Source organism: Cavia porcellus, unplaced genomic scaffold, assembly GCF_034190915.1.
Source record: "Cavia porcellus strain 051 isolate PalLab524CR breed Dunkin Hartley unplaced genomic scaffold, mCavPor4.1 scaffold_17, whole genome shotgun sequence".
NCBI classification, from domain to species: Eukaryota; Metazoa; Chordata; class Mammalia; order Rodentia; family Caviidae; genus Cavia; species Cavia porcellus.
This window is the reverse complement of record NW_026947500.1, coordinates 18954979-18981084: the sequence shown is the minus strand read 5'-3', so window position 1 is coordinate 18981084 and position 26106 is coordinate 18954979. Positions and strand designations below refer to the sequence as shown.

General features: G+C 51.5%; 1 protein-coding gene across 8 annotated transcripts in view; it reads left to right on the top strand.

The window, feature by feature from the left end:
- Positions 1-6098: 6098 nt before the first annotated feature.
- Fgd3 (FYVE, RhoGEF and PH domain containing 3) overlaps positions 6099-26106 on the top strand; it is a 53405-nt gene continuing 33397 nt past the window's right edge. Inside the window, exons 1-4 of one of the 8 annotated variants that reach the window (XM_013150659.3) lie at positions 6102-6385; positions 19256-19408; positions 21342-21499; positions 23135-23633. In XM_013150659.3, coding sequence (XP_013006113.1) covers positions 23184-23633 — 450 coding nt within the window. In that variant the 5' untranslated portion in view covers positions 6102-6385; positions 19256-19408; positions 21342-21499; positions 23135-23183. Of the gene's footprint in view, positions 6386-13456; positions 13776-13872; positions 13958-14988; positions 15277-19255; positions 19409-21341; positions 21500-23134; positions 23634-26106 lie in introns of those variants that run through there. The other 7 variants (XM_013150656.3, XM_013150657.3, XM_063227334.1 and 4 more) reach the window with 7 other exon arrangements.

The following is a 26106-nucleotide window of genomic DNA, read 5'->3' as shown; positions in this document are numbered from 1 at the left end:
CTGTTTGCAGTCTCACTGTTTGAATGTCCACTTTATACGCTTTAATTTTGTAACTTGAACAACAATTTCTAAGATGACATGTAATCTATTAACTAGTGATTTCCTACTGTTTATTTTTTCTGAAATTCTGTATAACTTGTACCCCTTTTCTTTTTTTTTTTTTCTTTTTCTCCTTAAATAAAATTAAAAAAAAAAAAAAAAAAAAAAAAAAGCAAATCTATGGAGTCCCAGCATTCCAGGAGGCTGAGGCAGGAAGATTGTATGAGTTCAGCCTGGACAATGTAGCAAAATCTTATTTCAAAATAATGACATAAGAAGGGAGGAGGATGTAGCTCGGTGTGAAGGCTCTGTGTTCAAGCCCCAGTATGACACACACACACACACACACACACACACACTCACACTCACCTCCATTGCCACAGGTTTACAAAGCCACACAAGTTCCTGTGTCGCTGTGCTCCACAAAGGTGCATTCCAGGGTGTTCTGGACATATTTGTCATCTGCCTCCGTCTGCGCCAGTACCTCACCATCATGACCGACACTTCTCAGACTCTTACATTCCCCATTCCACCTGTACCCATTTCCTAGGGCTATGGACCAAGTTATCACAAACCTGGTAGCTTAAAACAATGGAATTTATTCTCTTAAAGCCTCAGACACCCGAAATCAAGGTGTTGGCTGGGCCACACTCCCTCGGAAGATGCTAGAGAGGCTCTGTCCTGGGCTTTGCTGCAGCCCCTGGCGCCTCCCATCACTCCGGTCTCGGCTGCCATCTTTATGGCCCTCCTTATGTCCTCACTCTTAGGAGATCAGTCACTGAATTTAGGATGAATCCAGAAGGGTCTCAGCTTTGGATCCTTAATTTAATTGTATTTATTTATTTTGAAATAAGTTCATGTTCACAGGTACCATGGGTTAGGTGTTGGGCATAACCTTTTTTTTGTTGCTCGGGATCAAACTCATGACCTTGTGCTTTCCAGGAAAGCACTTATGCCACTAAGCTAAACTTCCAGCCCATACAGGGATTTTTCAATTTCTCTCATTGCAAGAAAAATTCTCAGCTGTGTTTCTGTTGTTCTGTTAGCAAATTGCCACTAACTTGTGGTTTGAAACGATGCAAATATATTTTCTTGCAGCTCCTCCTTCCAGTGTGCAGTCCAGGTCTCCTAGGCTGGAGGTGGCAATGCTGGGGCGCTGCATTCCAGCTGGAGGCTCCTTGCTGGCTGTCAGCTGAGACTGAGCCCAGCACTCACTGGCTGCCATCATGTTTAGCTTCTGTGTCCCCCACACTTTCCACCAGGTGGGGAAGGGTCTGGATTTGAGACCATGTAACACGGGGCTTCTAAGGAAGAGGAGGTTCAGGCTTTTGCACCACACTCCTGTCCCAGAACCCAGATGTGCTGATGTCATCCTCACCACCCCTCACATCAGGCCCCCAAACACCATATCTTAGTTTCTTTTCTCTCATTGCTGAGACAAAATATTCAATACCCCAAATTAAGGGAGCAAAAGATTTATTTAGCTCACAGTTTGTAGAGGTTTCAGTCCATAATCAGCTGGCTCCAAGGCAGGGTGGCCTGGTAGAGTGACATCACAGAAGAGAAAAGGTTTATGGTGGGCAGAAGGCAGTGAAAAAGCAAGGGACCTTAATAGTGTCTTTCTGCCCCTTATCGTATCCAGGGCACTGGGGAGGGTTGCACTCATACCCTTAATCCTAGTGAGCTTGAGCCAGCATTTACCATGAATCAGTTTTTAGCCTCACGTACTCTAGATTCAGCCACCTCTGAGAATCCCCACTTTATGACTGTATGAGGCTATAGATACAGTTATAACACAGAAACAGCTGCAGAGGAGCCTGAGTGGAAGCAGAGTGTTTCCCTGGCTGGTCACGATAGGATGGGAGGCTAGGGGACCTGGGGGTCCCCTGTGTGAGCACGGGAGCCTCACACAGAGCTGGGAAGCAGGCTAGGAGGATGCTAGTGCCACACAGCGAAAGGCCTGTCCTGTGCGTAGGTGTCCTTGAATGTGACTATGTAGCCACACTGTCCTGCCGACACCCTCAGGTCTCAACTCCAATCCCGGGGACCTTGAGCCCTCTCCTCATTCCATATGGGGGGCCCAATGGGCAAGAGACCACTGAACCACGTGTGTGGGACCCTCAAGGGCCCAGCCAGTGGGGAGTCTTGCATCTGAATGGGGAGTCAGGTGCTGGCCTCCACGAGCCAGGCAGGCATTGCCCTCACGATGTCTGTCCTTCCATCTTGGGGACCAGGGTTCTCTTTTAGTGTTTAAAACCGGCCAGGAGTATTTTACCACTTATTCTTTTGGATACGGCCATTTAGAAAAGCCTGGGTTTGACATAGTGGAACTGTGAGCTTGAAGAGGATGTGTAAGGCATGCAGCCCATGTATGTGTGAACACACACACATACATGTGTGCAAACACATCTGTTCATGCTCCTTAGCATGCACGTGTATGGATATAATATGTTCAAACCTGTGCTCAGACATTTGCATGTGTTCCCATGGGTGACCCTACACACCTGGCCGTCAGGATGGAGCCAGGTGGGTGGTGACAGAACAGCACACGCCTGGTGGCTGCACCAGGTCCTGGAGGCTGGTCCCCCCTGAGGAGACTGGCTTGAGTGCTACTACTGCTCTTTCTCCCAGGAATCAGATCCAAGGACGGGGACCAGTGGAAGGCAGCGGGGCTTGAGACTGCATGGGCTGGGGTCACAGAAAGCTCCTGTATACTCTAACAACATGTCCTAAGCAGTGGGGGCAAATGCCGGGGAGAAGGAGAGTGTCTGCTTCTGGGGCAAAGAGCTTTTGGGTTTGTGCCCCTCCTGAGTAAAGAGCCGGCCTGCAACAGCCACTGGGACATCTTTAAACCCAGCACGTGAAGCGCGTGAAGCTCACAGTGAGTGTTGCAGACACTTTTCAGTGTGTGGTGGGGGAGATGCCTCTCTTTGCTGGCATCTCACAGTACAAAAGTCCAACCTGGAGCTGAGCTCCTCGGGACATGTGGCCAGGTGCACGTGTGCCTGTACCCCAGTGGACGTCCTTTGTGGCAGGACTTGGGGTGAACTTTGGAAGTGTGGAGGTGCTCGCTTCTCCTTGGCGTTTCAGGAGACGAAGTGGCCTTTCTCTGACAGAACACTGAGTGTTTGTTTTACAGAAAAAGCCTGGATTTGGGCAGTTCAATGAAGGCCGCGTGTGGGACGTAATAAATGCTCTGAAAATGGAGGAAATTCCCTTCTTTCCTGGGTTTAGTGCACTGCACACGGTTCATCACCAGAGCAAAAAGGGGGACGTTTGTGCACAGCCCTCTGTTTGCTCTGCCCTGCCCCCACACTTTCAGAGAGCAGTTTTTGCCAAGTGGTAACCACAGCTTCTGCGACCCTGTCTCTTTCTCTCTGAATGTTTCCCCCATGTCACAATCCTGGCTGTCCTGGCGCCCGCATGGCACCCGGTGTCTCGGTGCTTCAGGAGCAGAAGGGCCCTTCCAGAGACAAAAGCGTTTGTCCCAGACCACGAGCCCATGCTTTTATTTGCAGAGATTTTCCTGGCACAGTGAAGGCCAGATGGGGACATTTGGAACTAGGAACCAGCTGTCTCTAGAGGAAGGAAAGAGAAGCAAGCATTTCCCTGGTGCCAGGGCCACCCCCCAGGAGTGGCGCCTCTCTCTCCTGACTGCATGACAGCAGCCCTTGGGGGTCCGCACTGTGGCAGTCAGGGGAGAGTCCACAGGGCCACACTGCCCCTGCTTGGGCCAGCACAGGCAGGCCTGCCTGGTGTCTCCAGCTCTGTGCAGCACCCTAGGCATCTAAAAAACGTGGGATCAGGAGAGGACCGTGAGGTGTCACTATAAACATGAAAGTGAGTCCATGGTCACCATCCAGGACAGCAGTCTAGTGCTGGGGAAGAAAGAAGTGTCCAGTGAGAAGGGAGAAAGCCCTCAATCATGAGCTTTCACCCATTTCCACCTCCAGTCAGGGGCTGAAAGTTCCGAGGGTAGAGAAGCCCCCAGGACAGAAGTTGGAGCTGGGAAGGATTGGTTGAGAGCAGTCTCCCAGCTGAAGCAGAACAGCTACTGTCTTACTTTTCTCTTCCTCAGACAAAATACCTGACACCCAAAGTTAAAAGGGAAAAGGTTCATTTAACGCACAGTTTGTAGAGGTTTCTGTCTGTAACCAGCTGGTCCCAAGGCAGGGTGACGGGCCGACAGGATTGCAAACAAGAAATAGTTCATTGGGGGGCTGGGGATTTAGTTCAGCAGCATCCGCACCTGCCTTGCAAGCAGGCGGTCGTGAGTTCGATCCCTGGTACTGATAAAAATGAAAAAGACCAAAAAAAAAAAAAAAAAAAAGAAAAGAAAAGAAAAGAAAAAAAAAGAAATAGTTCATTGCAGGTAGAAGACAGCAAAAGCAAGCAAGCAAGGGGAGAGAGCGAGTTATCCTCTTTCTGTCCCTTATATTGTGTGCAGGCTGCCCTCCCTAGGGTGAGTGTGGCGCTCACACCCTTAACCCCAGCCTCGGACCGTGAATCAGTCACAAACCCTAGACAGTCATCTCTGAAACGCCTGCCCCTCATGGCCACAGGAGACTTGGGGAGTGCGGGGGACATCCAGACACAAACCATAACGGTTACTCATTGGGGAAAGATTGCGATAGGATGTAGAGCAAGGAAAATGTGTCTAAAAAGCACATCTGGTACATCCTGGTATCACAAACCCAGAGCCTGTGTGGCTGTGGAATCACACAGCGGTGCCAGCTAGTGTTAACCCAGCAGTGAACTGGGTCCTGCGTCAGAACCAGGTACCTTACTATCCCGTGGAATCCTTCAGCAACGAGGGAGGCCCCAGCCGAAGACCTCTGCTTCCCAGAGGAGGATGAGGACCCCCACTGAAGGCAGAGGCTGAGGTTTGGACCCCTTTTCCTGCTCTTAGGGACATCTTTTTCCTTTAAAGTGTTTTCCTTCCATTGCACTTATTTTTAACTTCACAAATAACATATTAGCTCTGCCTTGGCGTTTTGGAGATTGGCTCTTGCTATGTATCCCAGGCTGGGTTTGGACTTTCAATCCTCCTGCATCAGCTTCCTGAGTAGTAGGGTGTCACCTTGCCCAGCTAGTGCATTTTTTTTCCGAAAAGCCTTTCTTTCTCTGGATCTCTCTCTCTCTCTCTCTCTCTCTCTCTCTCTCTCTCTCTCTCTCTCTGTCTTTCTGTCTCTTTCTCTGCCTCCGTCTCTATATCTCTGTGTCTCTGTCTCTGCCTCTCTCTCTATGTGTCTCTCTCTCTGTCTCTTTCTGTCTGTCTCTGTCTCTGTTTATGTCTCTCTGTCTCTATCTGGGCCTCTCTCTCTATCTGTCCATCCTACACATACACCAGGGTAAGAAATGAAGAGTTTCCCACCTCCTTTGGGTCTTGTCAGCAACCTGGTGAGGGCATCACAGTACAGCTGGTGGATCTTGGGGCATTTCCCTAATAAATTTCAGATGTTTAGTGAGATGGTGGGTGTCTGGATGAAGTGATGACAACCTGAAGCTCTGGGTTTTGTGGGCAGTGCTGGCCACCAGAGCTGACACTTCCTGTTGACTTCCTGTCAGCTGACAAGCTCCAGGGGATGTGAGTCCCTGCAGGAGATCAAGCCCACAGTAAGGGACAGAACCGTCTGGGCTGTTCACACACACACACACACACACACACACACACACACACACACACACACAGCTTTCACACAAAGGTCTCCTTCAGCAAAGAGAGTAACACATTTCCTACCATAGCCTCCCTGTGCATGGACTAAGTGTACACACACCATAAAACAGGGTCACCTGCAGTACTGGAGTATTTAAAGATCCCTGCAGCCAGAGGTGGTGGGTGGGGCACTGAAGTCCAGAAAAATAAGTAGCCTTCTCTCCTGGGTTCTCTTGCAGCCAAAAGCCTCAGGGACCCCATCTGCTGTCCCAGACTCCGGGCTCTGGGCTCACCACCAGCCCAGTGCCTGCCGGGTTGCCATGGGGACCAGTCAGTGGCATCCCAGACTGAGCCCCCGCCCCTCCTCCCTCACACTCCACGTGCTGGCTTTGTCAGGGTGCAGCGCGTCCCTGCAGCTGTGCCCCGCAGAAGGCACAGGGCTGCCAGGGAGCCAGGACCACCCCATAGGACCCCAGCTGGCTTCAGTCCGGGGCTGATCGGCGCCTGCCTGCACAGCTCCGCTCCTGACGTCCCTGAAGAGACCCTGGCGTCTGTGAACCACGCAGGGCTCCTCCGGAAGCTGGCCCTGGATAGGAGCTTTCGCCGGACTCAAGTTTGTCTACCTGGGGCTGTGGGAAGCTACGGAGTCTTCTTGTTTTAAAAATGATTTTTGTCCTTTAAGGGAAGATGGTGAGTATGTGGGAGTTCAGGTGGCTTTGGAGTCTTGTGGGGGTGATCTTCCCTCTGCTAGCTGCTGATTTTCCATGCAGTGGAACCAGCAGGACCCTTTCCTAGGAAGAGGATGCTGTCTGGTGTGTAATTTGAAGAGAGGATTTAATCAACCCACTGCCTCTCCTAAGCACAGCTGAGCAAAGCTGGGCTGTGAGGGACCACTGCAGCTGTCCATGCCGTGGTTCTGGGGGTCCCTGGCTCCTGAGCAGAATGGTCTGGGTGTTTATTGAACAATCTATACTAGGCTGGATGCTATGATGAGTCCTAGTTTGTTTCCAGATTTCCCCACTCTCTCCCCACTCTCCTTTTTTTTTCCTCCTTCAAATGGTGGAGAAATGGAGGGTGCACTTGAAGAAAATACTGTCTTTGAGATTCCCCTTGCACCCTGTGTCAGATACTAGGATTTTCTTTTCTTTTCTTCTTTCCTTTTTGCTATAGTTGTAACATCGCCTCTAAATGTCACCACTTGTAAGGGAGCAAATAAACCAGAGTCAAAGGGATATTTGGTGTGGCTTGGGGGGAAATTCGAGGTTCATTACAGAAACCAGCATTTTGGATAAGAACTTTATGGAAAGGCTGTGTGGACCTGGCAGTCCAGGCTATCCTGGGCTCCTGTGTGTTTCTTACGCTCTGTGTCCATCCGTGAAGTAGGAGAGCTGGACTGTGGTCATTTTCCAACAGCTGGAAACACAGGTTTGGTTACCTGAAATCAGTGTAAAGTGCCAAAAATGACATGTGTGGTCATCCGTGTGTGCGTGTGTGTGCAAGGGGTTAAAATCTGTGTGGACTCTGGAGAGGAGAGAAAACCGCAGGTCCAGTGAGTTTGGTTTTTGTTGTTTGCTTTTCTTTCTTTATTTTTGGCTGATACCAATAGTACAGGCTGGCCTTGAATTCCCAGCACCCCTCCTGCCTCAGCCTCCCAAGGGTTGGGATTATAGGCTTGTACTACAATGCCCAGTCGCCCCAGTGAGTTTGCCACAGGTTTTATCTTGGGCAGAAAAATTAAGGGTCTTTTTAAAAAATTATTTTAATTTACTTTATTTTATTTTGGTACACGTTTGTAGTACATAATGGTTCCTTCATCGCAGGGACCAGGTACCTGTGCCTAATGAATCTTAATTGCTTTTATTCCCCTTCCTTTCCTCTCCTCTCTCCTTCTACCTCTAGATCCCCTCCCTTTTTATGAAGGGTCTCTTCCTCTGTCCCCTACTGTCTACCTTTTCTTCTGCTCTTTAAAAATTTGTGCTTTGTGTTTTCCGCGTAAGAGAGACTTTTAAGCACACATGTGTGAAGCTAAGTGTGGTCTCCCTCACAGTGGTGAGATGGGCTGCATGCGACCACAGCCATGGCCTCCTCAGACTCCTGTGGGGGGCTGAGTGAGCCTCTGCAGGTCAGCTGGCTTGGATGCCCCAAGGCCCTGAGTGCGGGCCTCTCACCCAGAGCTGGCGGCTCCCTCTCACTGTGCTCTGGGTCAGTTCCTGTCCCAAAGGTGCCTGCCCCATCTTTAGGCCTCAGGCCTCTGGAGACTGGGCTGGAACTCATCTCTCCAGGCTCTCCATGTTGATGGGTGACCGCTGGCTTCTAAAAGGCTTTCACAAGCCTGGTGCAGATCTGGGGGTCCAGGAGACTGGATGACGCAGAGGGTCAGTAAAGTGACCACCTGCCACTGTGGGCACCGATTATCCCGCGGCCCTCCCCAGGAGGGAGATGGCTAGGATGGAAGGCCGGCCTCACCCCTGCCATGGGATCATGTTCCCTCAGCTATAAAAGGAGTCCCATGTCACCCGCTGGCAGCTCTCTATGGGATGGAAGGACCGAGCATGCATTTGTGTCATGTGTGGCTGGCAGCAGAACCCTCCTCTCCATAGCAACCCCCAACTGTGGCAGAGACTGTCCCGTTCCCAAGCTTGCGGGAAGAACCATCCAGTCCTGTAGCTTTAGGTCAGCTCTGGGGGCATCACGTTCTCCAGAGTGTTCCAAGCACAGGGCACCTCAGGCACTTTGTGGGAACTCAGGGATGAGACAGTTTGGGATGGGGCTGCCTGTGCCACCCGGGTGCCTCTGAGGTCCAGCATATGTCTGTGCGGCCAGTGGGCCCAGGACGGAACAGGAGCTCATATGCAGAGATGTGTCAGGGAAGACAGACGCCACTGATGCTACCCTCTCCTTAGCAGCACCTGTCCTACAAGTGCCAGCAAAGGCACGGTCAGGTCACCTCCCCTACCATGGCCCACTGGGGAGCTTTCACTGTCTCCGTGAGCAAGGAGCCTGTCACAGGAGCTCAGCTCACCAACAACCTCAGAAGAGTTAATCAACTAACAAATCAACTTCCTTCTGCCTTCCCTCTCTCCCTCTCTCTCTGTCTGCCCTGTGACTCTGCAGTCCCGTGGGCATCCTTAGGTGCCCTTAATTCTGTCCTTTCTTCTCCCCCACTCCCCCACTCCAGCTCAGCAGCAGGCCCTTAAAGAGACCTTGGGAATCCCACGTGCTGTTGGAACAGCTGAGCCCAGAGACTGAATGGAAAAGAGTGGATCCGAGTCATGAGTTATGGTGAAAACACCCCTCCTGGGGTTTCGTTCCCCTCTGGGACTGGGAGGCGCAGGAAGGGCCCCGGTCTGCACCAGACTTCCAAGTGCTCCTGCCTGACGCTGTGCAGCTGGCCCACAACAATGCTGGAATTATCTTCTATTCAGGGGCTGATAGGGGGTGTGGCCGTCCGTTTCATGCCTGGTTTTTGTGTATCACTCTCTATTTACACATGGGCAATTTTTTCTTACACTGTTAAAAGAAAAAAAAAAAAAAAAAGCACAGCCTTTGCATAAGGGTAGACACATCAGAGCTTTTTGTTAAAGACCAGAAACAATTGCTTCCACTTCAGGCCCAAATGTTCTCCGGCTGGATGCTCCCCCCACCCAGACCTACCCTGTAATTACACCCTTCATCTAGGAAGCTCTCCAAATGTCACTTCCTGTAAGTGCTGGAGCTGGGATTGTCTCTCCAGTCCAATGCTGAAGGCTCCTTTGGCTAAGGTGACTAAACCATCAAGTATTTTAAAGCGATTCTTTTTTAAAAAATAGAGCAAAGTGAGGGATGATTAATCAGTTTGTCCCTCCTGCTCTTTGTATTCACTTCTCTAGGCAGTCACTTCGGCTTGAGGTCCAAGGATATCTTCCCCGTCTTGGGGTGAGAGTTATACAGTGTCATTCAGCTTGGCTGAATTTGCACATGGCCCTCCCAGATTCCAGATCTGGGTTTGTCCACCTTCCAGCTGCCCAAGCAGAAGAGATGGCAGAGATGATAAAGCCTGTGACAGAGTTTAAAATCTATTGTCTATACATAAACCAAATGCAATTTTAGTTTGATGCAGTCTAGAAAACTTTTTTAGCAAACTAAAAAAAATGTACTTTCAGAAAGCAAAATGACACTCAGCATTTCTTCCTTTTGGGTTTCTTGACCACATTTTTTTCCTGAGAGAGATTTAGGACGGCTAAGTAGAAATTAAAATTTCCATCCATAAACAGCCATGGGCCCAGCAGTCTTGCATTGTGCAAGAGTGCTGGGCTGACCTTGGATGAGCCCTGAGCAACTTTCATTCTCTGATTTTTAAACAGTTTGACTTCTCTGCCAAATGCAAAGATCATAAATGCTCCGATAGGGCTGGGGATTTAGCTCAGCGGCATAAGCGCCTGCCTTGCAAGCAGGCAGCCGTGAGTTTGATCCCTGGTACCGGTAAAAAGGAAAAAGACAAAAAAAAAAAAAAAAAAAAGATGAAAAAAAATGCTCCGATAAAAATGTATGCACTCTCAAGAAGTGTTGGGAAGAAAATGAGAATTCTTAGGAGCTCAGCACAGCAAGACAATCACTGAAGTGGCTCCCGCTGCCTCTGGGAAGCTTCTGCTTCCTGGGGTCTATCATTAGATGGGTGTCCAGCAGGAGTTGCTGGGAGCTTGGAAGCTGACAAATGTGCCCCCTGCCCAAGCCCCTCAGAAATACCCTCCATGGTTCCCCTTCACTCCTGCCCTGCCATTTCCCTTTTCTTGAGGAAAAGACAAGAATAATTAGATCATCTGTCTGATATTTGAAGACTGACACAGTTCTAGAAAGGATGTGAGACCTGAGGCTCTCAGTTCCCTTCAAGTAGGGAGTGATACAGAAGCAGCTCAACTGTGAGCCCTGGGCCTTGTGGAAGGAGTGACCAGCTGTCATGCTGAAAAGGGAACCACAGGGCCACCCCGCCTTGCTTGGGAGGAATACAGATGCGCGGGGGTGCTTACGTTTCCTGTGGGAACTGCCTTTTGAACCTGCTGTCTGTGCTTCTGTATCTGGTAGCTGCTAGCAAAGGGCTATTAACTGACTGTAAAGACACCTGCCCTCCTCTAACCTCAGCTGCAGACTTCCTCCTGCTGAGTGGACACTGTCCACCCCACCCCAGGAGACTGTCTCCTGCAAGTAGGTACTTTCCTCTGGTTAACAGGTCTCTACCCACCAGCTCTTCCCTTCCTCATCTCTCTGTATCCCCATCTTTACACCTCTTTGATCTTTGCACCAAGTCATCACTGGCTTCCCTGTTAGGCAGGGCTGGGGTGGTTTTTGAGCAGACCAGAGGCTTAGGGGTGACCCTGGTCCTCATTAGAGCTACCTCCTTGCAGGAAGCTGCTTGGGGGAATAGAAGCTTATCCCTGAGGAACAAGCTGAGGGGAGGAAAAGGAACCTAGGCTTCCCTCTGAAGGGTCTGTGATTCGGGGGTTACTTAGGATCCCTGAGAATGAACAGCACAAATGCATCATCACTGTGACCCCCAATGTGACTCCCACTGTTACCAAGGGACTCTGATGAAGTGGGAAAGTACTGGACGCCCTTACTTCCTGGTGAACACTGTGCTGAGGGCTGGTCCTCCCTTTTGCAACCTCAGTCACCCCCTGCTCTTTTTCCTGATGAAAACACCGTTTGGCTACTGCTGCCTAACGAATCACCCCCAACTTAGTAGTCTAAGGCCACAACAGATTCTTAGTTTGCTGGGTCAGGAATAGGGGAACTTGTCTCTGCTCCAGGTGTCTTGTGGGGCTGCAGGCAGATACGGTGGCCAGACTTGTCTGAAGTCCTGATGCAGGCCAAGAAGCCACCTCCACAGTGACTTGATCATGGCTGGCAGCCAGCAGCCCAGATCCTTCTCCTCGGGGCCACCTGAGGCCCTCAGTGCATGGTGGCTGCTCTTCCCCCCCCTCCCCCCAGGACCCTACCCAGGAGGGGAAGCCTGAAGCTCAGTGTCTTGTATGATCTGGTCTTGGAAGCATCTTTGTCATTTCTGGTTCCTATGGGTCAGCCTGACGGGTGGTGGGAGGGGCTGCATGAGAGTGTGGCCATGATGAGGCTCCTTCCTAGGTGATGTCACCCCTAGGTAGAGGCACCTCTTCCTTCCCCACCCCATTTGGGGAGGAAAAGATGCTTATCTTCAGGGCTGCGTTCAAGCCCTAGATTCCCTCCCTCTCCTTTTTACCTGTTAGTCATGTCTGGGGACCCTTACCACTCAGATCTCACATGTGACCTGCCGCTGTGCTTGCTGGCAGTGATCATCTTGACTTCCTCAGCCAGTTCTGTGCTACTGGTGGGCTTTGAGGCCTCTAGTCCCAACGCCAGCCTCCTGGCTCAGCATGTGTCAGCAGAGTGGCAAAGTACTGAGCCCTGAGGCAGGCACACTCCTGCCTGGCCTGGGCTGCAAACATGTGAAGAGAAGTTAAGACTTCAAGGCCAAGCACAGGCCAAGACAGCGCGGGTGATTTCCTAAGCACCTGCCACAGGCCAGGCCCTTGTTCCTCACCACCCCACCCCACACGGCTGATGTCTCCATTTTACAGAGGAACAGCTGAGGCTCTGAGACGCTGTGTCCAGCTCAAGGTCACAGCACCTGGGAGCCACGCATTGTGCCCTGCAGGGCCAGCAGGAAGCTGGGGATGCACCCAGCATCATGAAGCCTGCAGCTTCCTGGTGGCTGGTGCATCACTGGGTCTGAGGTGTCCAAGCTGAGGTGTCAGGGCAGGTGCGACGTGGTCCTCTCTGCAAAGAACACATGCTGCATCGCTGAGCCTCTGTAGCGTTCTTCCAATCTTTATGTTCTAACTGAAAGGATTCCTGGGAGGCAAAACGTGTGGTTTCTCCCACACTAGCACCAGGAGCTGAGCTGGGGAGTGAGAGCCCATTTCCAGCTGGAGTGGACACTGTCCAGGAGCTCACAGTGCAAGCCTCTTTGGTGGAAATGCTGGGAGGCCACTGTGGGGAGCAGGAATCGTCCTGGGCTCCTTTTGTTGCTTTCTGCACCTGCAGCTTTATTTCATTTTGTTTTTTGCAGTGCTGCGTATCAAAGCCAGGCCCTTATGTGCTCTACCACTGAGCTACATCCCCAGCCCCAGGGGCTTGATTTTCCTTTGTCCTGCACTCCTATGGAAAGTGCTGGTGCTGGTGCCTTCACGGTGGCTGCTTTGGGGACCTCCTCATACCCCTGCCAGGGGCCATGACTCCCCCATGACAAAGAGGAGACAGACCCACAGAAATTGCTTGTTTTTCAATAATCATGATTAGTATTATTATTTAGGGTTGAATTAAGAAGGCATTATTAATATTGAGTCAGACTTTCTAGTCCGGGTTCTTTATTGACTCCCTAAAACAAAGAGAAGCCCTTCTGGTGGGCCTGGCTGGGAGACTGGGATCTAGGGTGCCACTGGAGCAGTCAGTCCTGTTGAGTTTGGTCACTGGGGCTCTCCTAGGTACCCTGGGACACCTTGAAGCAATGTGTTCATGGCGGGGCCCTTCCATTTCCTAACTTCTGTGGCCATTTCGCCATTTCCACCCACTGAGGTCTGAGGAAGGCTGTGGGCCTGTCTAGGCCAGCCTCTGCTGCCTCTGCCTCTGAAGCTCTCTGCCGCCACAGGTCTACTCGGAGAAGCCTACCAAAGCAAGGGAGTGTGGTCTCCAGGGGTCCTTACCCAGCATGCCCTGGGTCCTTCTGAGCAGCCTGTTAAACTTTAACCCAGCCCAGGCTGAGCTGCACTGGGGGCCTGCTGTGGCTGTGGCTGAGGACTGCATTTTTGAGGTCACCCCCATCACCTTGCAAGAGAGGCCCCTCCACAGCCACAAGCTCCTCTCACACTGCGTAATGGCACGGAAATGCAAATACGCCGTCGTTTTGTGACCCATGTTGTGAAAATGAGAAAAAGGAAGTTGTGTTCTGCTGTCGCGGGAGGCTCAGCCCTGGAGGAGACCTACGCTGGCTGCCCAGAGAACAGTGAGTGGAGACTGGCTCCCAGGATGCCTGCTGAGCCCCATCTGATTTTGGGAGGGGGACTTTGGCAGGGTGAGGGTTGCGGCTGTCATTTGAGGGAGGAGGGAGTCATTTGAGGGAGACGAATATTTTCAAGACAGGAAGCTGCCCCGTGGTGTGGAGTGGTACCTTATATCATCCTGTTGTCTGTCTTTCTGTGTGTTCCTCTGGCATTGTTGTGAAAAGGTCAGAGTTATGGGCATCAAACTGGAAAGGTGAGGAGCCTTTGTAAACTGTGGCATGTGGGACAGTGCTGGCACTTGTCCGGGGGCAGCTCGGACTCCTGTGATGGAGAGAGACTGCTTCGTCCTCTGGAAGTCCCAGAGGGCACAGGTCCAAAATGACCTCATGCAGGGCTCTCTCCATGCTGGGCCCAGGCTCTCTTAGATCACCCAGGCTTGGGGAAAATGCAAGTCTTTCTCGGGCTGTGCTGCTAAGGCAGATCCAGACATATTCCTTGGGGGCTGGGCTGCCCGCTCTCTGTGACTGAGGGCAGGGTCACCACACCAGTGGCCACACAATCTGATGCCACCTGTGCAGAGGTGTGCTGGGCTCTGGGCCAATGGGCTTTGTTAGGGGTTGGGGGAAGGGAGTAAGGGGATGAGGTGGGGAGTGGGAGGTTGCTCCTGTCATTGATTGCATTTTTCTGGGGTTGCTGAGTGGCCTTTGCCAGGAGAAGAAATTAAGGCAAAGGACACTGCCAGCTTGCCCCAGCCCACGTCCTCAGTCCTACAAGTCCACTGCACTCCACCCCCACTCCCCATTTTTGAAGCAGTCAACTTGCACAGTGGCCTAGGGGTTGGGCGGGGCCGGCTACTGGAGGAAGTGGTTTGTCCCAGCCCTGTTCTGCTCCTGAGGGTGGGGGCCAGTCGCCAATGTCTGCTTGCCTCCTGAGTGCTAGGGAACCCTCAGAGCTACGCTGGCCTGTGAGCTCTGCAGCGGGGTGGTGCCCATGCTGCTCCGAGGTTAGAACTGAACCAGTGTGGTTCGAGAGGCCGCACCTCTGTTCAAGAGCCTGGGGACACACCTGCCTCGGCTGCCCAGTGTCCCTGAGGTGGCCCAAGGGCAAGAATGTGACCTTGGAAATCTCTAGATAGGAGCTTCCACTGTTCCAGCTGAGACCACAATGATCCCTATTTGTAGATGGGAAAACTGAGGCTCTCTGGTGAAGGGAGTGGGTCAGAGTGAGATGCCGGGCTGGGCCGAGTAGTTGAGGATAGGTCTGTGGGATGTCAGCGGCTTCCAAGAGACTAGGGACGAGCATGCGCTAAAAACAATGAACAAGGACATAAGAAAGAACAGAACTGGCCACTGAAGCGCAGCCTGTCCCTGCCTGGCCCCGGACACAGTGAGTGACAGTGGGTAGGGGCCAAGCCAGCCAGGAAGAAAACATGAGATGAGGGGCCCTTCATTCACCACTGACATTTCCTGCTGGGCGCTGGAGCCTCCGCTCTGCAGATATTTGTGGGTTATGTAGGTGACCAAGAGACCAGTGTCCTGTACAAGAGACAGGCCGGAGGCCAGCCTCGAACAGGTAGGTGCAGGCAGCAAGCAACAGGGTGGAAGCAGGCCCAGCGTGAAAGGGGGCAGCCTCCTGATAGGACCCCAGCCTAGGGTACGCGCTGTGGGGGAGGTGAGCCGGGGTCTCCCTGCATTCTGCTCTTCCCTGTGTTCTGCCTCAGACCCTGGGACAGCTTCCTCTGCCTCCACCAACAGGTGGCCTAGATGGCTGCCCTCAGCTTCCTTTAAAACCGAAAAGGGACTCACCTTGCTGACTGTAAGCCTGGCTGCCCTGCTGGAGATCCCCTCCCCCCCTCCTGGGAAGCTACATGGCCGGTCCCCTCCCTCTACATGCCTTCTGTCCCTTCCTGCTGCCCTTCCATCTGTCTGAGCCCCACTGAGAGAGGAGGGAATACTGGACACTCAGATCCCATGCAGTGAGGTGGCCTGGTCACTCAGGTCCTATGAGATAAGGTGGCCTGGTCACTGTGGTTCTGCAAGGTAGAGTGGCCTCACTTTTTTAGGCTCTGCATTAGGTCTGATATAAACTTCTACAATTGCACAGGATTTGGGGGGATCCCTCGTTTATTTCTTGAGAGGTGTGGGTGTGGATAAATTTTCGAGGTCCATTTGCCATCTGGACCTTCCCGTCTCATCCAGCTGTCACTCGCAGTCATCACCTTGATTTAGGTAAAGAGATGTGATGGGACAGACCTTCAGAGGACTGCTTTGGTGTTGGGGTTTGAGCTTCCCCATCTCAATTTGGAGTTTATATTTTCAAAATTTGAACTTAATCACAGCACACTTTTTATGCGAAAGAATGCATTACACCGTATATAAAAGTTCCTTACAAGGTGAATTTGAATTCTTTCATTTCCTTAATCACCCACAACACCGAGGTCTGCGCAACAGGAAGAGCTGCCGCTCCTTTGTCCTTTAATCCAGCGGGAGGGGCCTAAAAGCAGGAAGTGGAGGAGGGAGGTCGGGGTGAGGTCAAGGTGAAGGGATGGGGGAGGGGGAGGGTGTTTAAGGGAAGACCATCTAGCTGGGTAGGGTGGGTCTTGGGAAGGGCTTATGTGGCTCCTGGGAGAAAGACAGAGTCAGGGAGGGAGGTGGAGGGAGAGGTCCACGTGGACAGTGGAGTGGAAGTTTCCACAGAAAGTTCTTGTCCATTTTTTTTTTATTATTATCTTTGAAAACAAATAATTGTCAACTATAATCAAAGGAGGAAAGAATGCTATAATGAACCCAAGGTGCCTGTTGGGGTGAGAGTGAGCCTGGCCTCAGGGAATTCTTGCCTTGATCAAGGCTCAAGTGGAGCTGAGGATCTTGGAGCTGTAGTGGAAATGGTTTTCTCCTGTTCTGTGTTAGGAAATTTTTCAAAGGCAACATAGTGAGTGATACTTTATCTCAAAAAAAAAAAAAAAATCCACTAAACCTACAAGTGAAAAGATTAAGCAGAAATGGTAACAGTGTTGGCCTCCTGGATGCAACAGCCCTGTAGAAGAGGTGGCCCTACCTGCCATGCGCCAGCACTTCCTGGTGTAGCTCTGCGCGCTAATCCCCTTGCATTCCTGAGTTTTGTGAGTTTCTGCCAAGCCAACCTGGAGCCAAAATCATTGGTGCTGCATTTGCCCCTTGATTTTCCTGTGTCCTGCTGTAGTTCAGGGGACATAGAGCCCTGCTTTGTGACAGAGTGGAAACCATGCATGCCAGGGATCTGGGTTCTAAATCATCCGGGCAACCCTCCTCATCCTTCTCTCCCTCACCACTCACACCCATCCCCAATACCAACCAGCGTGGGCCCCTGCTGCTTGGGCCCCACGAACCTGTCAGATGGGCGAGATACCCTGTGTGTGTCGGTCTGCCAGAGTGGCTAAAAATATGAGGGCCTCGAGGTTGTGTGCTGCCTCCAGGCTCTGGGAATATTCCTAAAACTATGATTGTGTCCCTTTCACAGACAGGGAGACTGAGGCTGGAGGATGCTGAGCTTTTCCTTGGTGACCTGGACAGTCTGGTCTAGTGACAGGATCATGCCAGATGCAAGTGCTTGGGGCCCACTGTGTCCTCACTGCCTTCAAGGCAGAGTCCCCTGGGCCACAGCCAGTCTGTGGGGGCTATTGGTCCCCAGGGAGTCCCTAAGGGATAGGCCTAGGGCTAGAGCAATGGGGAGTCCAGCCAGGACCTCCTACTAGGCTGGGGCTGCCAGAAGCCTCTGTTTTACCCTGTTGGGTGGGTGGGGAGCTCCAGCCCTCCCCTCCTTTTTTCTGGGTTTGCTACCCAGTGAGGGGGTCTTTGGTCTCAGGTATGTATTCCACTTCGTCACAGTCACTCACAGGGCCTTGAATGAGACCAGGGCCACCAGGAAGGCACAGGAGTGCAGTGTCCGTGCGTAACGCCCAGCCTCTTCCTGTGGGACAGGGCTGCACAGCCAGCCAGGCCTTGGCCTCACAGGAGGGTCGTGGGGAAAGAGGGCAGTGACACAGAGATCAGGTCCTTGTGCCAAGGCCCAGAGAGGGGCAGGTGGCTGCCCCCAGCAAGGCCACATTCTACAGGGCCAGTGTACTGACAGGTGGACAGGGAGAATGGGGCCCTAGGTGCTCCACTGAGTGGCTGTCACCTTGGTGTGACCTTGCAGGGTCTTCTCATCCTTGCAGAAGAAACCGTGCCCATTAAACCCTAACTCTGCCCTCCCTTCTCTCTCAGCCCTGGCAGCCACCCTTCTATGATTGTGAACTTGACCCCTTTAGGGATTCCACATAAGTGAAACAGTACAGAATTTGTCATTTTGATGTCATGCTTACATCACCCAGTATAATGTCCTCAGGGTTTACTCAGTTGTGGCAGGGGTCAGAATTTCCTTCCTTTTTAAGACTAAATAGGTCCCACTGTATAGCCAGAGCCTATTTTGCTTATCCCTTTGTGTTTGTTTCTGTTGCTGTAACAAAATGCTTGAGCTAAATTAACCTGTAAGGAAGAAAGGTTTATCTGTGCTTCTGGTTTTGGAGGCTTCTATGGAGGCATGTTTCACCTCAAGGTGGCCCGGAAGCAAAGAAAGAGACCATAAGAGACTGGGATTCCAAGAGCCCTTTCAAGGGCACCCCCAATAACCTCTTGCCCACTAGGCCAGGTCCTTTAAGGTTCTACTGCCTCCCATAGTGCCAGGGTTGATACCAAGCCTTCAACACAGAGGTCTTTGGGGGACTCTCAAAATTCAGTTCATTATACAATTCGCTTATCAGGAGACACTCATATGGCACCCACATTTTGGTTATTGTGAGCACTGCTGCTGGGAACCTGGGTGTCATCAGTACCTGTTTGACACCCAACTTTTAATTCTTTCGGGAGACCCAAATTCTTGAGGACATGGTGGGCTGACATTGGGAACTGCGCTGAGTGAAGCTGGCCCATGCCTGGGAGAGTGAGACACTTCCACCCCATCCTGCATCCAGCCCGCCTGACTGATCTGTGGTCACAAGGTGCAAGGGTGACAGGTCATGTGACTGCCTTTTGATTTTCCACAATTCTGAAGCTTTCTAAAAAAAGAATTGTGTGTTAGTCAGCTTTCTGACACTGTAACAAAATACCTGAGATAATTATCAAGAGAAAAGGGTTATTTTTTGCTCACAGATTTGAGGATTTCCACCCATGATCAATAGACCTCATTGTTTTGGGCCTATGGCAAGGCAACCTATAGCAGGACCCTGGGGAGGTTACGCCATTGATCCCTCATGGTGGGAAATGAAAGAGAGGCAGAGAAAAGGGCCAGGATTCCTGATGACCTAAAGACCTCTCATTAGGCCTTGCAACCTGAAGAACTCACTTCCTGGGGGACCACACCTTTAATACATGGGGCTCAGGGACTCTGAAGATCAGACAATAGCAGACTAAGATCTTTAAATAGTTCAGATGACCAGACGTGGTAGCGTGAGCTGAATTTGCAAGTATCTGACTGTGATGTCCAAGCAGAACGGTAGACGCAGTGTTAATTGTCTCCTTTTCTCCCCACTCAGCTTGTCCACACGCCCCTAGGCTGCTCTGAGGTTCCACTGACCCCTACCCCAATTTCAAGGCATGAAGCACCCCACTGTGTTCTCAGTGGAGAAGCCAGAGACCCCTGGCCACACCAGCAGGTGCCAGAGAATTCCCCATCCTGAGCCCCCGAGGTGAGTATTCAAGGCTTTGGGTCATCTCTAGGTCACATTGATTTGGCTGGATGTTGGTCCTCCTGCCTGGCCATAGGCCTTGCTCACTGTTTATATGGCCTCAGTGGGTTTGTATGTAAATTAACCTCAGGTGAAGCTAAGCAGGGTCAGCATCGGCCTGGCCTGAAGCCATCCTGCCATCGTTCAAATCCAGGTGTGATAGCTGGTTTAATGTCCCTGCCTGCTCTGTGTAGCTACACATCAGTTTCAATTAACTGAAGTTTTAGGGGTTCCCCCTCCATTATGCCTTTATAATCCCTTTGCATGCTTGGTCATTTTTGGGGTGTTTTTGTTTTTGTTCTTGGTACCAGGGATCGAACTCATGACCGTGCACTTGCAAGGCAGGCGCTTAATGCCACTGAGCTAAATGCCTGGCTCATGACTGGTCATTTTTGACTGGATGCTAGTCATTATGTCTTATGTCTTGCTAGATGGTTTTTCACTACTATAAGTGTCTGGATTTTTTTGGGTTCAGTAAGCAGCTTGACCTTCTTCAGGATTTGTTAGGTGAGTGCAGAGTGAAGGTCTCTGCAGACCACTCCCCCGGTGCTGTCAGGAGGTTCTTTGTCCAGTCTTTCCTCCTATGCATGCTAAACAGTCCTTTGGGACCCCACTGAAGGCTCTGGATTCCTCCTCTGTGCAGACCTCTCCTCTCCAACGCTGTGTCTCCTTTGGTCTCTCACACTCTCATCTGCTTCTTCTCAACTAGGAGAGCCCCCCATACACCCACGTTCCCTGCTCCTTGGCCCAGAAATAGTCTCTAGTGGTGAGCCAGGGCAACAGTGAGGCTCACCTGTTTGTTCCCATCTCTCAGGGTCCTTGGGGCTTGCTGCCTGGCATGTAGCCCCTTGCCAACTTCTCTGGTGTACAGCGTCTTGTGCTTTCTGCATGATCTCAGATGAGAGTAAATGAGGTTGCTGGTGAGGCACAGTCTCACTGAGCTGGGGCTGAGCCCTGTTCTGCCCCACCAGACACAGCCTCTGCACAAGCCACAGCTGAGTGAGGCTCACATTTCACCCCATGTCTTACTCCTAGAAACTCCAGTGTGTCTCCCAAGCTAACAGAAGAATGCTGCAAAACGTGTATTTTCTGTTTGGAAATCTTAATATTTCTCTCCATTGAGCTCGTTAAGAATGCGATGGTAGCCCGTGATAAACGTCTACCTGAAATGAGTGTGATGTCACTGAAAGAAAGGTCCACTCAAAGGCAGTTTTCCCTCGGGAAGTAAATGCTCAGGCGGAGGCCAGTGGCCAGGAGGTGCTCTGCTCAGGGGCCTGTCCCCAACAGAGCCCGAGGGGACTCCGCTGGCGCAGCCCTCTGCCCTGGGAGGCAGGCAGCCCGCGGCAGGCCCTGAGACACCCAGTTTCTGCTTGCGCGTCTGTAAGCGTTCAAAGCCGGCTTCCGCCCAGATCTTGCTTCATGGTGCTTAGCAGTAAGGAAGGGGACACGCAAAGTCTTGGGCGGCAGAAGACTTCCTGAGTGTGAGTGTGTGTGTGAGCCAGTGTGAGTGTGTGTGTGTGTGTGTGTGCACATGTGCGAGGGTGCTGTGTGTGTGTCCGGGTGAGGGATTGGGGGTGGGCTCTCCTCGCATCGGGAGCTGCCCATACTTTTGAGGTGACCTTCCTTCCTGGCCGTGGGGTTCTGCTCACCCATGGGGCGTGGTCTCAGGTGCTGCCTGCCCTTCTCAAGCTGCCTGCATCGCCCCAGCACCCATGATGGGCAGCGTTGGGTCCTGTGTCCGTCTGCAGGTGCTTGTGTCCCTCACGTGGTTCACTGCCCTGGGTGGGGACCCGTGCTGACCTTCCCCTCCCCTCCCTTACCGCTGCGGCCTCCGCTGCCTGCACTGACGGCAGCCAGAGGAAGTGCTTCTCATCCCCTTCTGCTGTTTCTCCAGGGCCTCCTAAGCAGCCCCCTGCAAACCTGCTGGGCAAGAGATTCTCAGAGGACCCCTCCCGCCACTGCTACTGGCCAACCCCAGAGCACAGCAGGAAACAAGCACCGGCTGTCAGCCCTCAGCACCCCGTACTGGAGAGGGGGCTGCCCTGGACAGGGGTAAGTGACTGCCATCCACTGCCTTTTGGTCCCTCTGTGGCAGCATCTTGGGGTCTAGAGCACGATCTCCAGCCTGCCTGTAGTCCTAGTGCTGAGGCAGAAAGATCAAAAGTTCAAGCCTAGCCTGGGCAACTTAGTGAGGGAAAAAACAAACAAACAAACAAACAAACAAACAAATATATATATATATATATTTCAAAAGATAATAAAAATAGCACAGTTGTGAAGACCCTAGGTTCAAACCCAGTATATTAAAAAATAAACAAACAAATAAACAAATTTTTTCAAAAGACCTCTTTGGAGACTGTCCATCCCACTGGAGTCTAGTCTTACTTTTGAGTTCCTTGGGCACCAAGGATCCACAATAGAACCAGATGTGGTAGCACATGCCTGTAATCCCAGGAGTCAGGAGGGGGCAGGAGGATCACCACAAGTTTGAGGCCAGCCTGGGTTACAGGGTGAGTTTAAGGCTAGCCTGAACTGCATAGCAAGATGCTGCCTCAAAAAATAAAATAGAAGCCAGGTGTGGCAGCACACACCTGTGATCCCAGCCCTCAGGAGGCTGAGGCAGGGGGATTGTTGCGAGTTTGAGATCAGCCTGGGCAACAAAGTGAGCTTAAGGCCAGCCCTCACTGCACAGTGAGACCCTTTACCCAAAAAGATTAAAAAAGAAAAAGAAAGAAAGCATTGACACTTGAATTTGCCTCTCGTTGGAGGGTGCCAGAAGAGGCTGGTGTCCAAGTGTGAAGTGGCCCCAGTGCCTGGGAGGTGGGATTTGGAGGCAGGAGCCTTGGTCCGGTCCACAGTGTTGGGCAAGACCACCTGTGACCTGGTCTCCCAGGGAGTGTGTGGGACAGTCATGGCTGGCGGCTCCTGGAACTGGCCCCCATTGCTGTCCAGTGGGCCATGGGGATGGTGAGGAAGAAGAGGCTGGCACGCTGAGTCACCAGCCTCACCTCCTGGAAATATTGTAGGTGTGAAACATATGTTACAGATGGAAGCCCCAGGGCTTATTATTTTTCACGTATATTTTGAATTTATGAGCAGCAAGTAGGATTATGCTGTTTCTGTCTGTCTTTTTTTTTTTTAATATAGGAGAGACTTTTTTGAGACCAGTTCTTACTAAATTGCTTAGGCTGACCCTGAACTCATCGTCTTCCTGCCTCAGCCTTCTGAGTGCTGGGATTACAGGAATGCACCACCATACTCAGCAAAATTTATTTTTAAAATAAAACATTTGCCATTCTCTGAAATCATCTAGCTAGGACTCAGCTAAAACTGACCAGGGTACTGAGATTTTGAGCACAGCTCCAGCCTGCCTGCCCTAGGCATTCTCTAGCACAGTGTCCCAATTAATTACTCATTGCTGAGACAAAATACCCAAAACCCGCAAGTTAAAGGAGGAAAGGTTTCTTTTGGCTCACAGTTTGTAAAGGTTTCAGTCCATAGTCAGCTGGTTCCCAGGCAGGGTAGCATGGCAGAGCAGCATGGCTGAAAAGAAACAGCCCATGGAAAAGCAGGCAGGAGGTGATCCAGGGAGGCCCCAGCTGCAGTGACCCACCTCCACCATCCAGTCACCTCCCCAAAGGCCCACCTGGGGAGCTGCACTGAGCTGGGCTTGTTTCTGCCCCACAGGAAGCCCCTGGCCAGTGTCGCACAGAGCGCAGTGATTTTGGCTTTGAGGATGGAGTCGAGTAGAAGGTCCTCAGCACCCGCAGAAGCTGCTTCTTCTCTAGAGGAACCCAATGCTGGGCCTGGCAGCTCCTCCCTGGGGAAGCTGCAAGCGCTTCCTATCAGGCCTGGAAGCCACCCAGGGAGTGCTGAAAGCCCTGCCACAGCAGAGGACGTCCACCCAAATGCTGGCCCACTGGGGGCACCAGGCAGCATGAAGATTCCCAACCGGGACAGTGGGATCGACAGTCCATCTGCCAGCGTGGCCGGCGAGAGCTTCCCCTGTGAGGATGGTGGCGAGGCCCCCCCAGGCCCTGCCGGCCTGGGGCTGCACCCTGAGACAGCTATCAGCAGCCAGGTCCCCCAGGATGCCCCCCGGGAAGAGGCCGACAGTGATGTCAGTGAGGAGCCTGACTCTGAGAACAAACCCTTGAAGGCTGATGAGGAAGTTGGCCCGGCCCAGGTAGGCCTCCCCTTGGCCCCCAGCCCTCCATGGGAGAGCCTTGAGGTTTGTGGTGGGCACTACCTGTGCCTTGTTCTCAAGAGGGAAGCACATAGGCTTGCCCCTCACTAGGGGAGAGTCCTGGGGCCGAGTCTGCTTGGAAAAATTGGGCTAGATGCCCATGGCACCTTGCACCATGACCCTGAGCTCAGTGTCCATGCTTATACTGTGAAAGGGAAGGTGATGGTCAGTTTGGTGGGTGACACTGCCCACAGCTGCCCTCTGTCTTGTGCCTGCTGTCAGCATCCCTGTGAGGAAGGCAGTGTGAGCACCACTGGGGAAACTGAGGCACAGACTGCATGCTATCTCCCCAGGGTCACCCACAGGGCATGGCTCAGGGTGGGGGCTCATTTCTCAGGATGTGGGCATGTCACCGAGTGACTGGTGCAGGAGACATGTGACTAGGCTGGGTTGGGCTTGCTGGCTCCTGGTGGTGAGGTTGCTACTAATCCAGTGGGGTCAGGAGACAACAGGATTGATGGGGAAGGGAAGCCAGGGCCTGGCCCTGTGAACCAACTTTGCAGAGGGCAGCTTGGGGCCATGTTTCATACAGGTGTTCTTATTCAGTGCTTGACAGTCAATAGATCAGGTGACAACTATGGATAGCATAGGGTCAGTCAGGTGGCCAGGGAGGAAGGGGAGAAAGGGGGAAGAGAGGGTGGGAGCCTTGTGGTTTTCACAGGAAGGAGCAGGCGAGGCAGGTTGAGCAGGCTATGGATTTCTGGTTTGAATAATTTCAGCAGCTCTGGGGCCAAGGGCCTCTCCTGGGCTATCTGGTATTTGTCTGGTCCTGGGGTGATGAGGGCAGGTGGCTAACAGTCCCACAGAGAAAATGGGGATGTGTATCTAGGTTGCCTGCTGTTTGGGACAAAATACTAGACACTTGCAACTTAAGGAGAGGTTATTTTGGCTCAGCTTCAGTCTACAGTCAGCAAGCCCTAAGGCAGGATGGCATGGACAGGGGCATGGTGGAGGGAACCAGTGCTCACCTCTGGGCACCCAGGAAATAGTGAAAGGAGGAGCTGGAAAGGAAGACAAACCCTCCAAGCCATGCCTCCACTACCCCACTGCTTCTGACCAGGCCCTACCTCCTAAGAGAATATTTAGCTATGAACTTGTCAGTGGACTAACCCAAAGATCACTATTGCACTGCTCTGATTCATTCACCTCCCAAAAGTATTACCTATGGTTGACGAGGCTTTGGGGGACATCTAGACATAAACCATCATGTTCTATCCCTGGCCCTCAAAAAGACTCCTGTGGACCCCTTTATGTAAAATGCATTTAGTTTTTCTCTAGGAGTTATCAAAGTCCTGACTGTTTTAACATTGCTGAGAAGTCCAAGTCCAATGTCTCCTCTGAGACTTAAGGCTAACTCTTACCCGTGAGTTCTGTAAAAATCAAAAAGAAAGTTAAACACTTGGTGAGATAAATATTCCCATTCCAAAAGAGAGAATCGGAGGATAATACCCATGTAAGATAGAAACCCAGCAGAGCAAGCATTAAATCCTGTAGCTCTATGTACAGCACCCATAGCAAGTTGTGGTGAACTGCAAATTTTGAACAGCTTGGTTAGTCCTACCTCTGTGGCTGGTGGTTGTAACCCTCATGGCTTCTGTCTTGTGCTGGCTCTGGTCACTGCTGTTGGTCTTTCAACAGAAATTATACATTCCTGGCTTCTCCAACTTTTGGGATTCTTGGCTAGCTACGCTTTCATCTTTCTCTCACAACTTCATACACTGCCCGTCAGTGCAAGAAGCTTCCCAGGCATGAACCATATGGTCTCCCAGGTCTTCTGAAATCTGGATAGAGGCCTTCCTGACCTCACAGCTCTTGCATTATGCATACGTGTAAAAGCAGCACCTTGTAAATGATGCCAAGGTCTGTTAAGCAATAGTTGGGCTTCCTTGAATCATGGCTGCAGCTGTCTCTTGCGTGCCTGGATAGCTGAACACTGTGAATCAGGGAATCAAGTCCCTACACACCAGAGTACCCTAGGGCTTTCTTCTCAATGCAGTCTTTCACTTTGCAACTTTGATCCTGTATACTGTAACATTTGGTTTGCATTTGAAAAATGTCACCAGAGGGGAATCCTTTATTATCTCTAGGAGTGGGTTGACCTTGGGAGAGAAAGGAAGTCTCTGCAGGACCAGCAAGGCCCAAGTATCAGAATATAAACATTGTATTACAGTGATAACATGTATAGTTATGTTTATAGCAGCACAACTCGTAATAGCTGAATCTTGAAAGCATCCTGTATATCCACCAACAGATAAGTGGGTAAAGAGAATATAGTACTTACATATAATGGAGCACCACTCAATAGTAAAGAAGAGGAAATATGAGTCACTTGTAGTGCACCTTGAGACCATAATACTAAGTGAAATAAATCAGACAGAGAAATCGGACAAATATCACTTGGTTTCTTTTATAT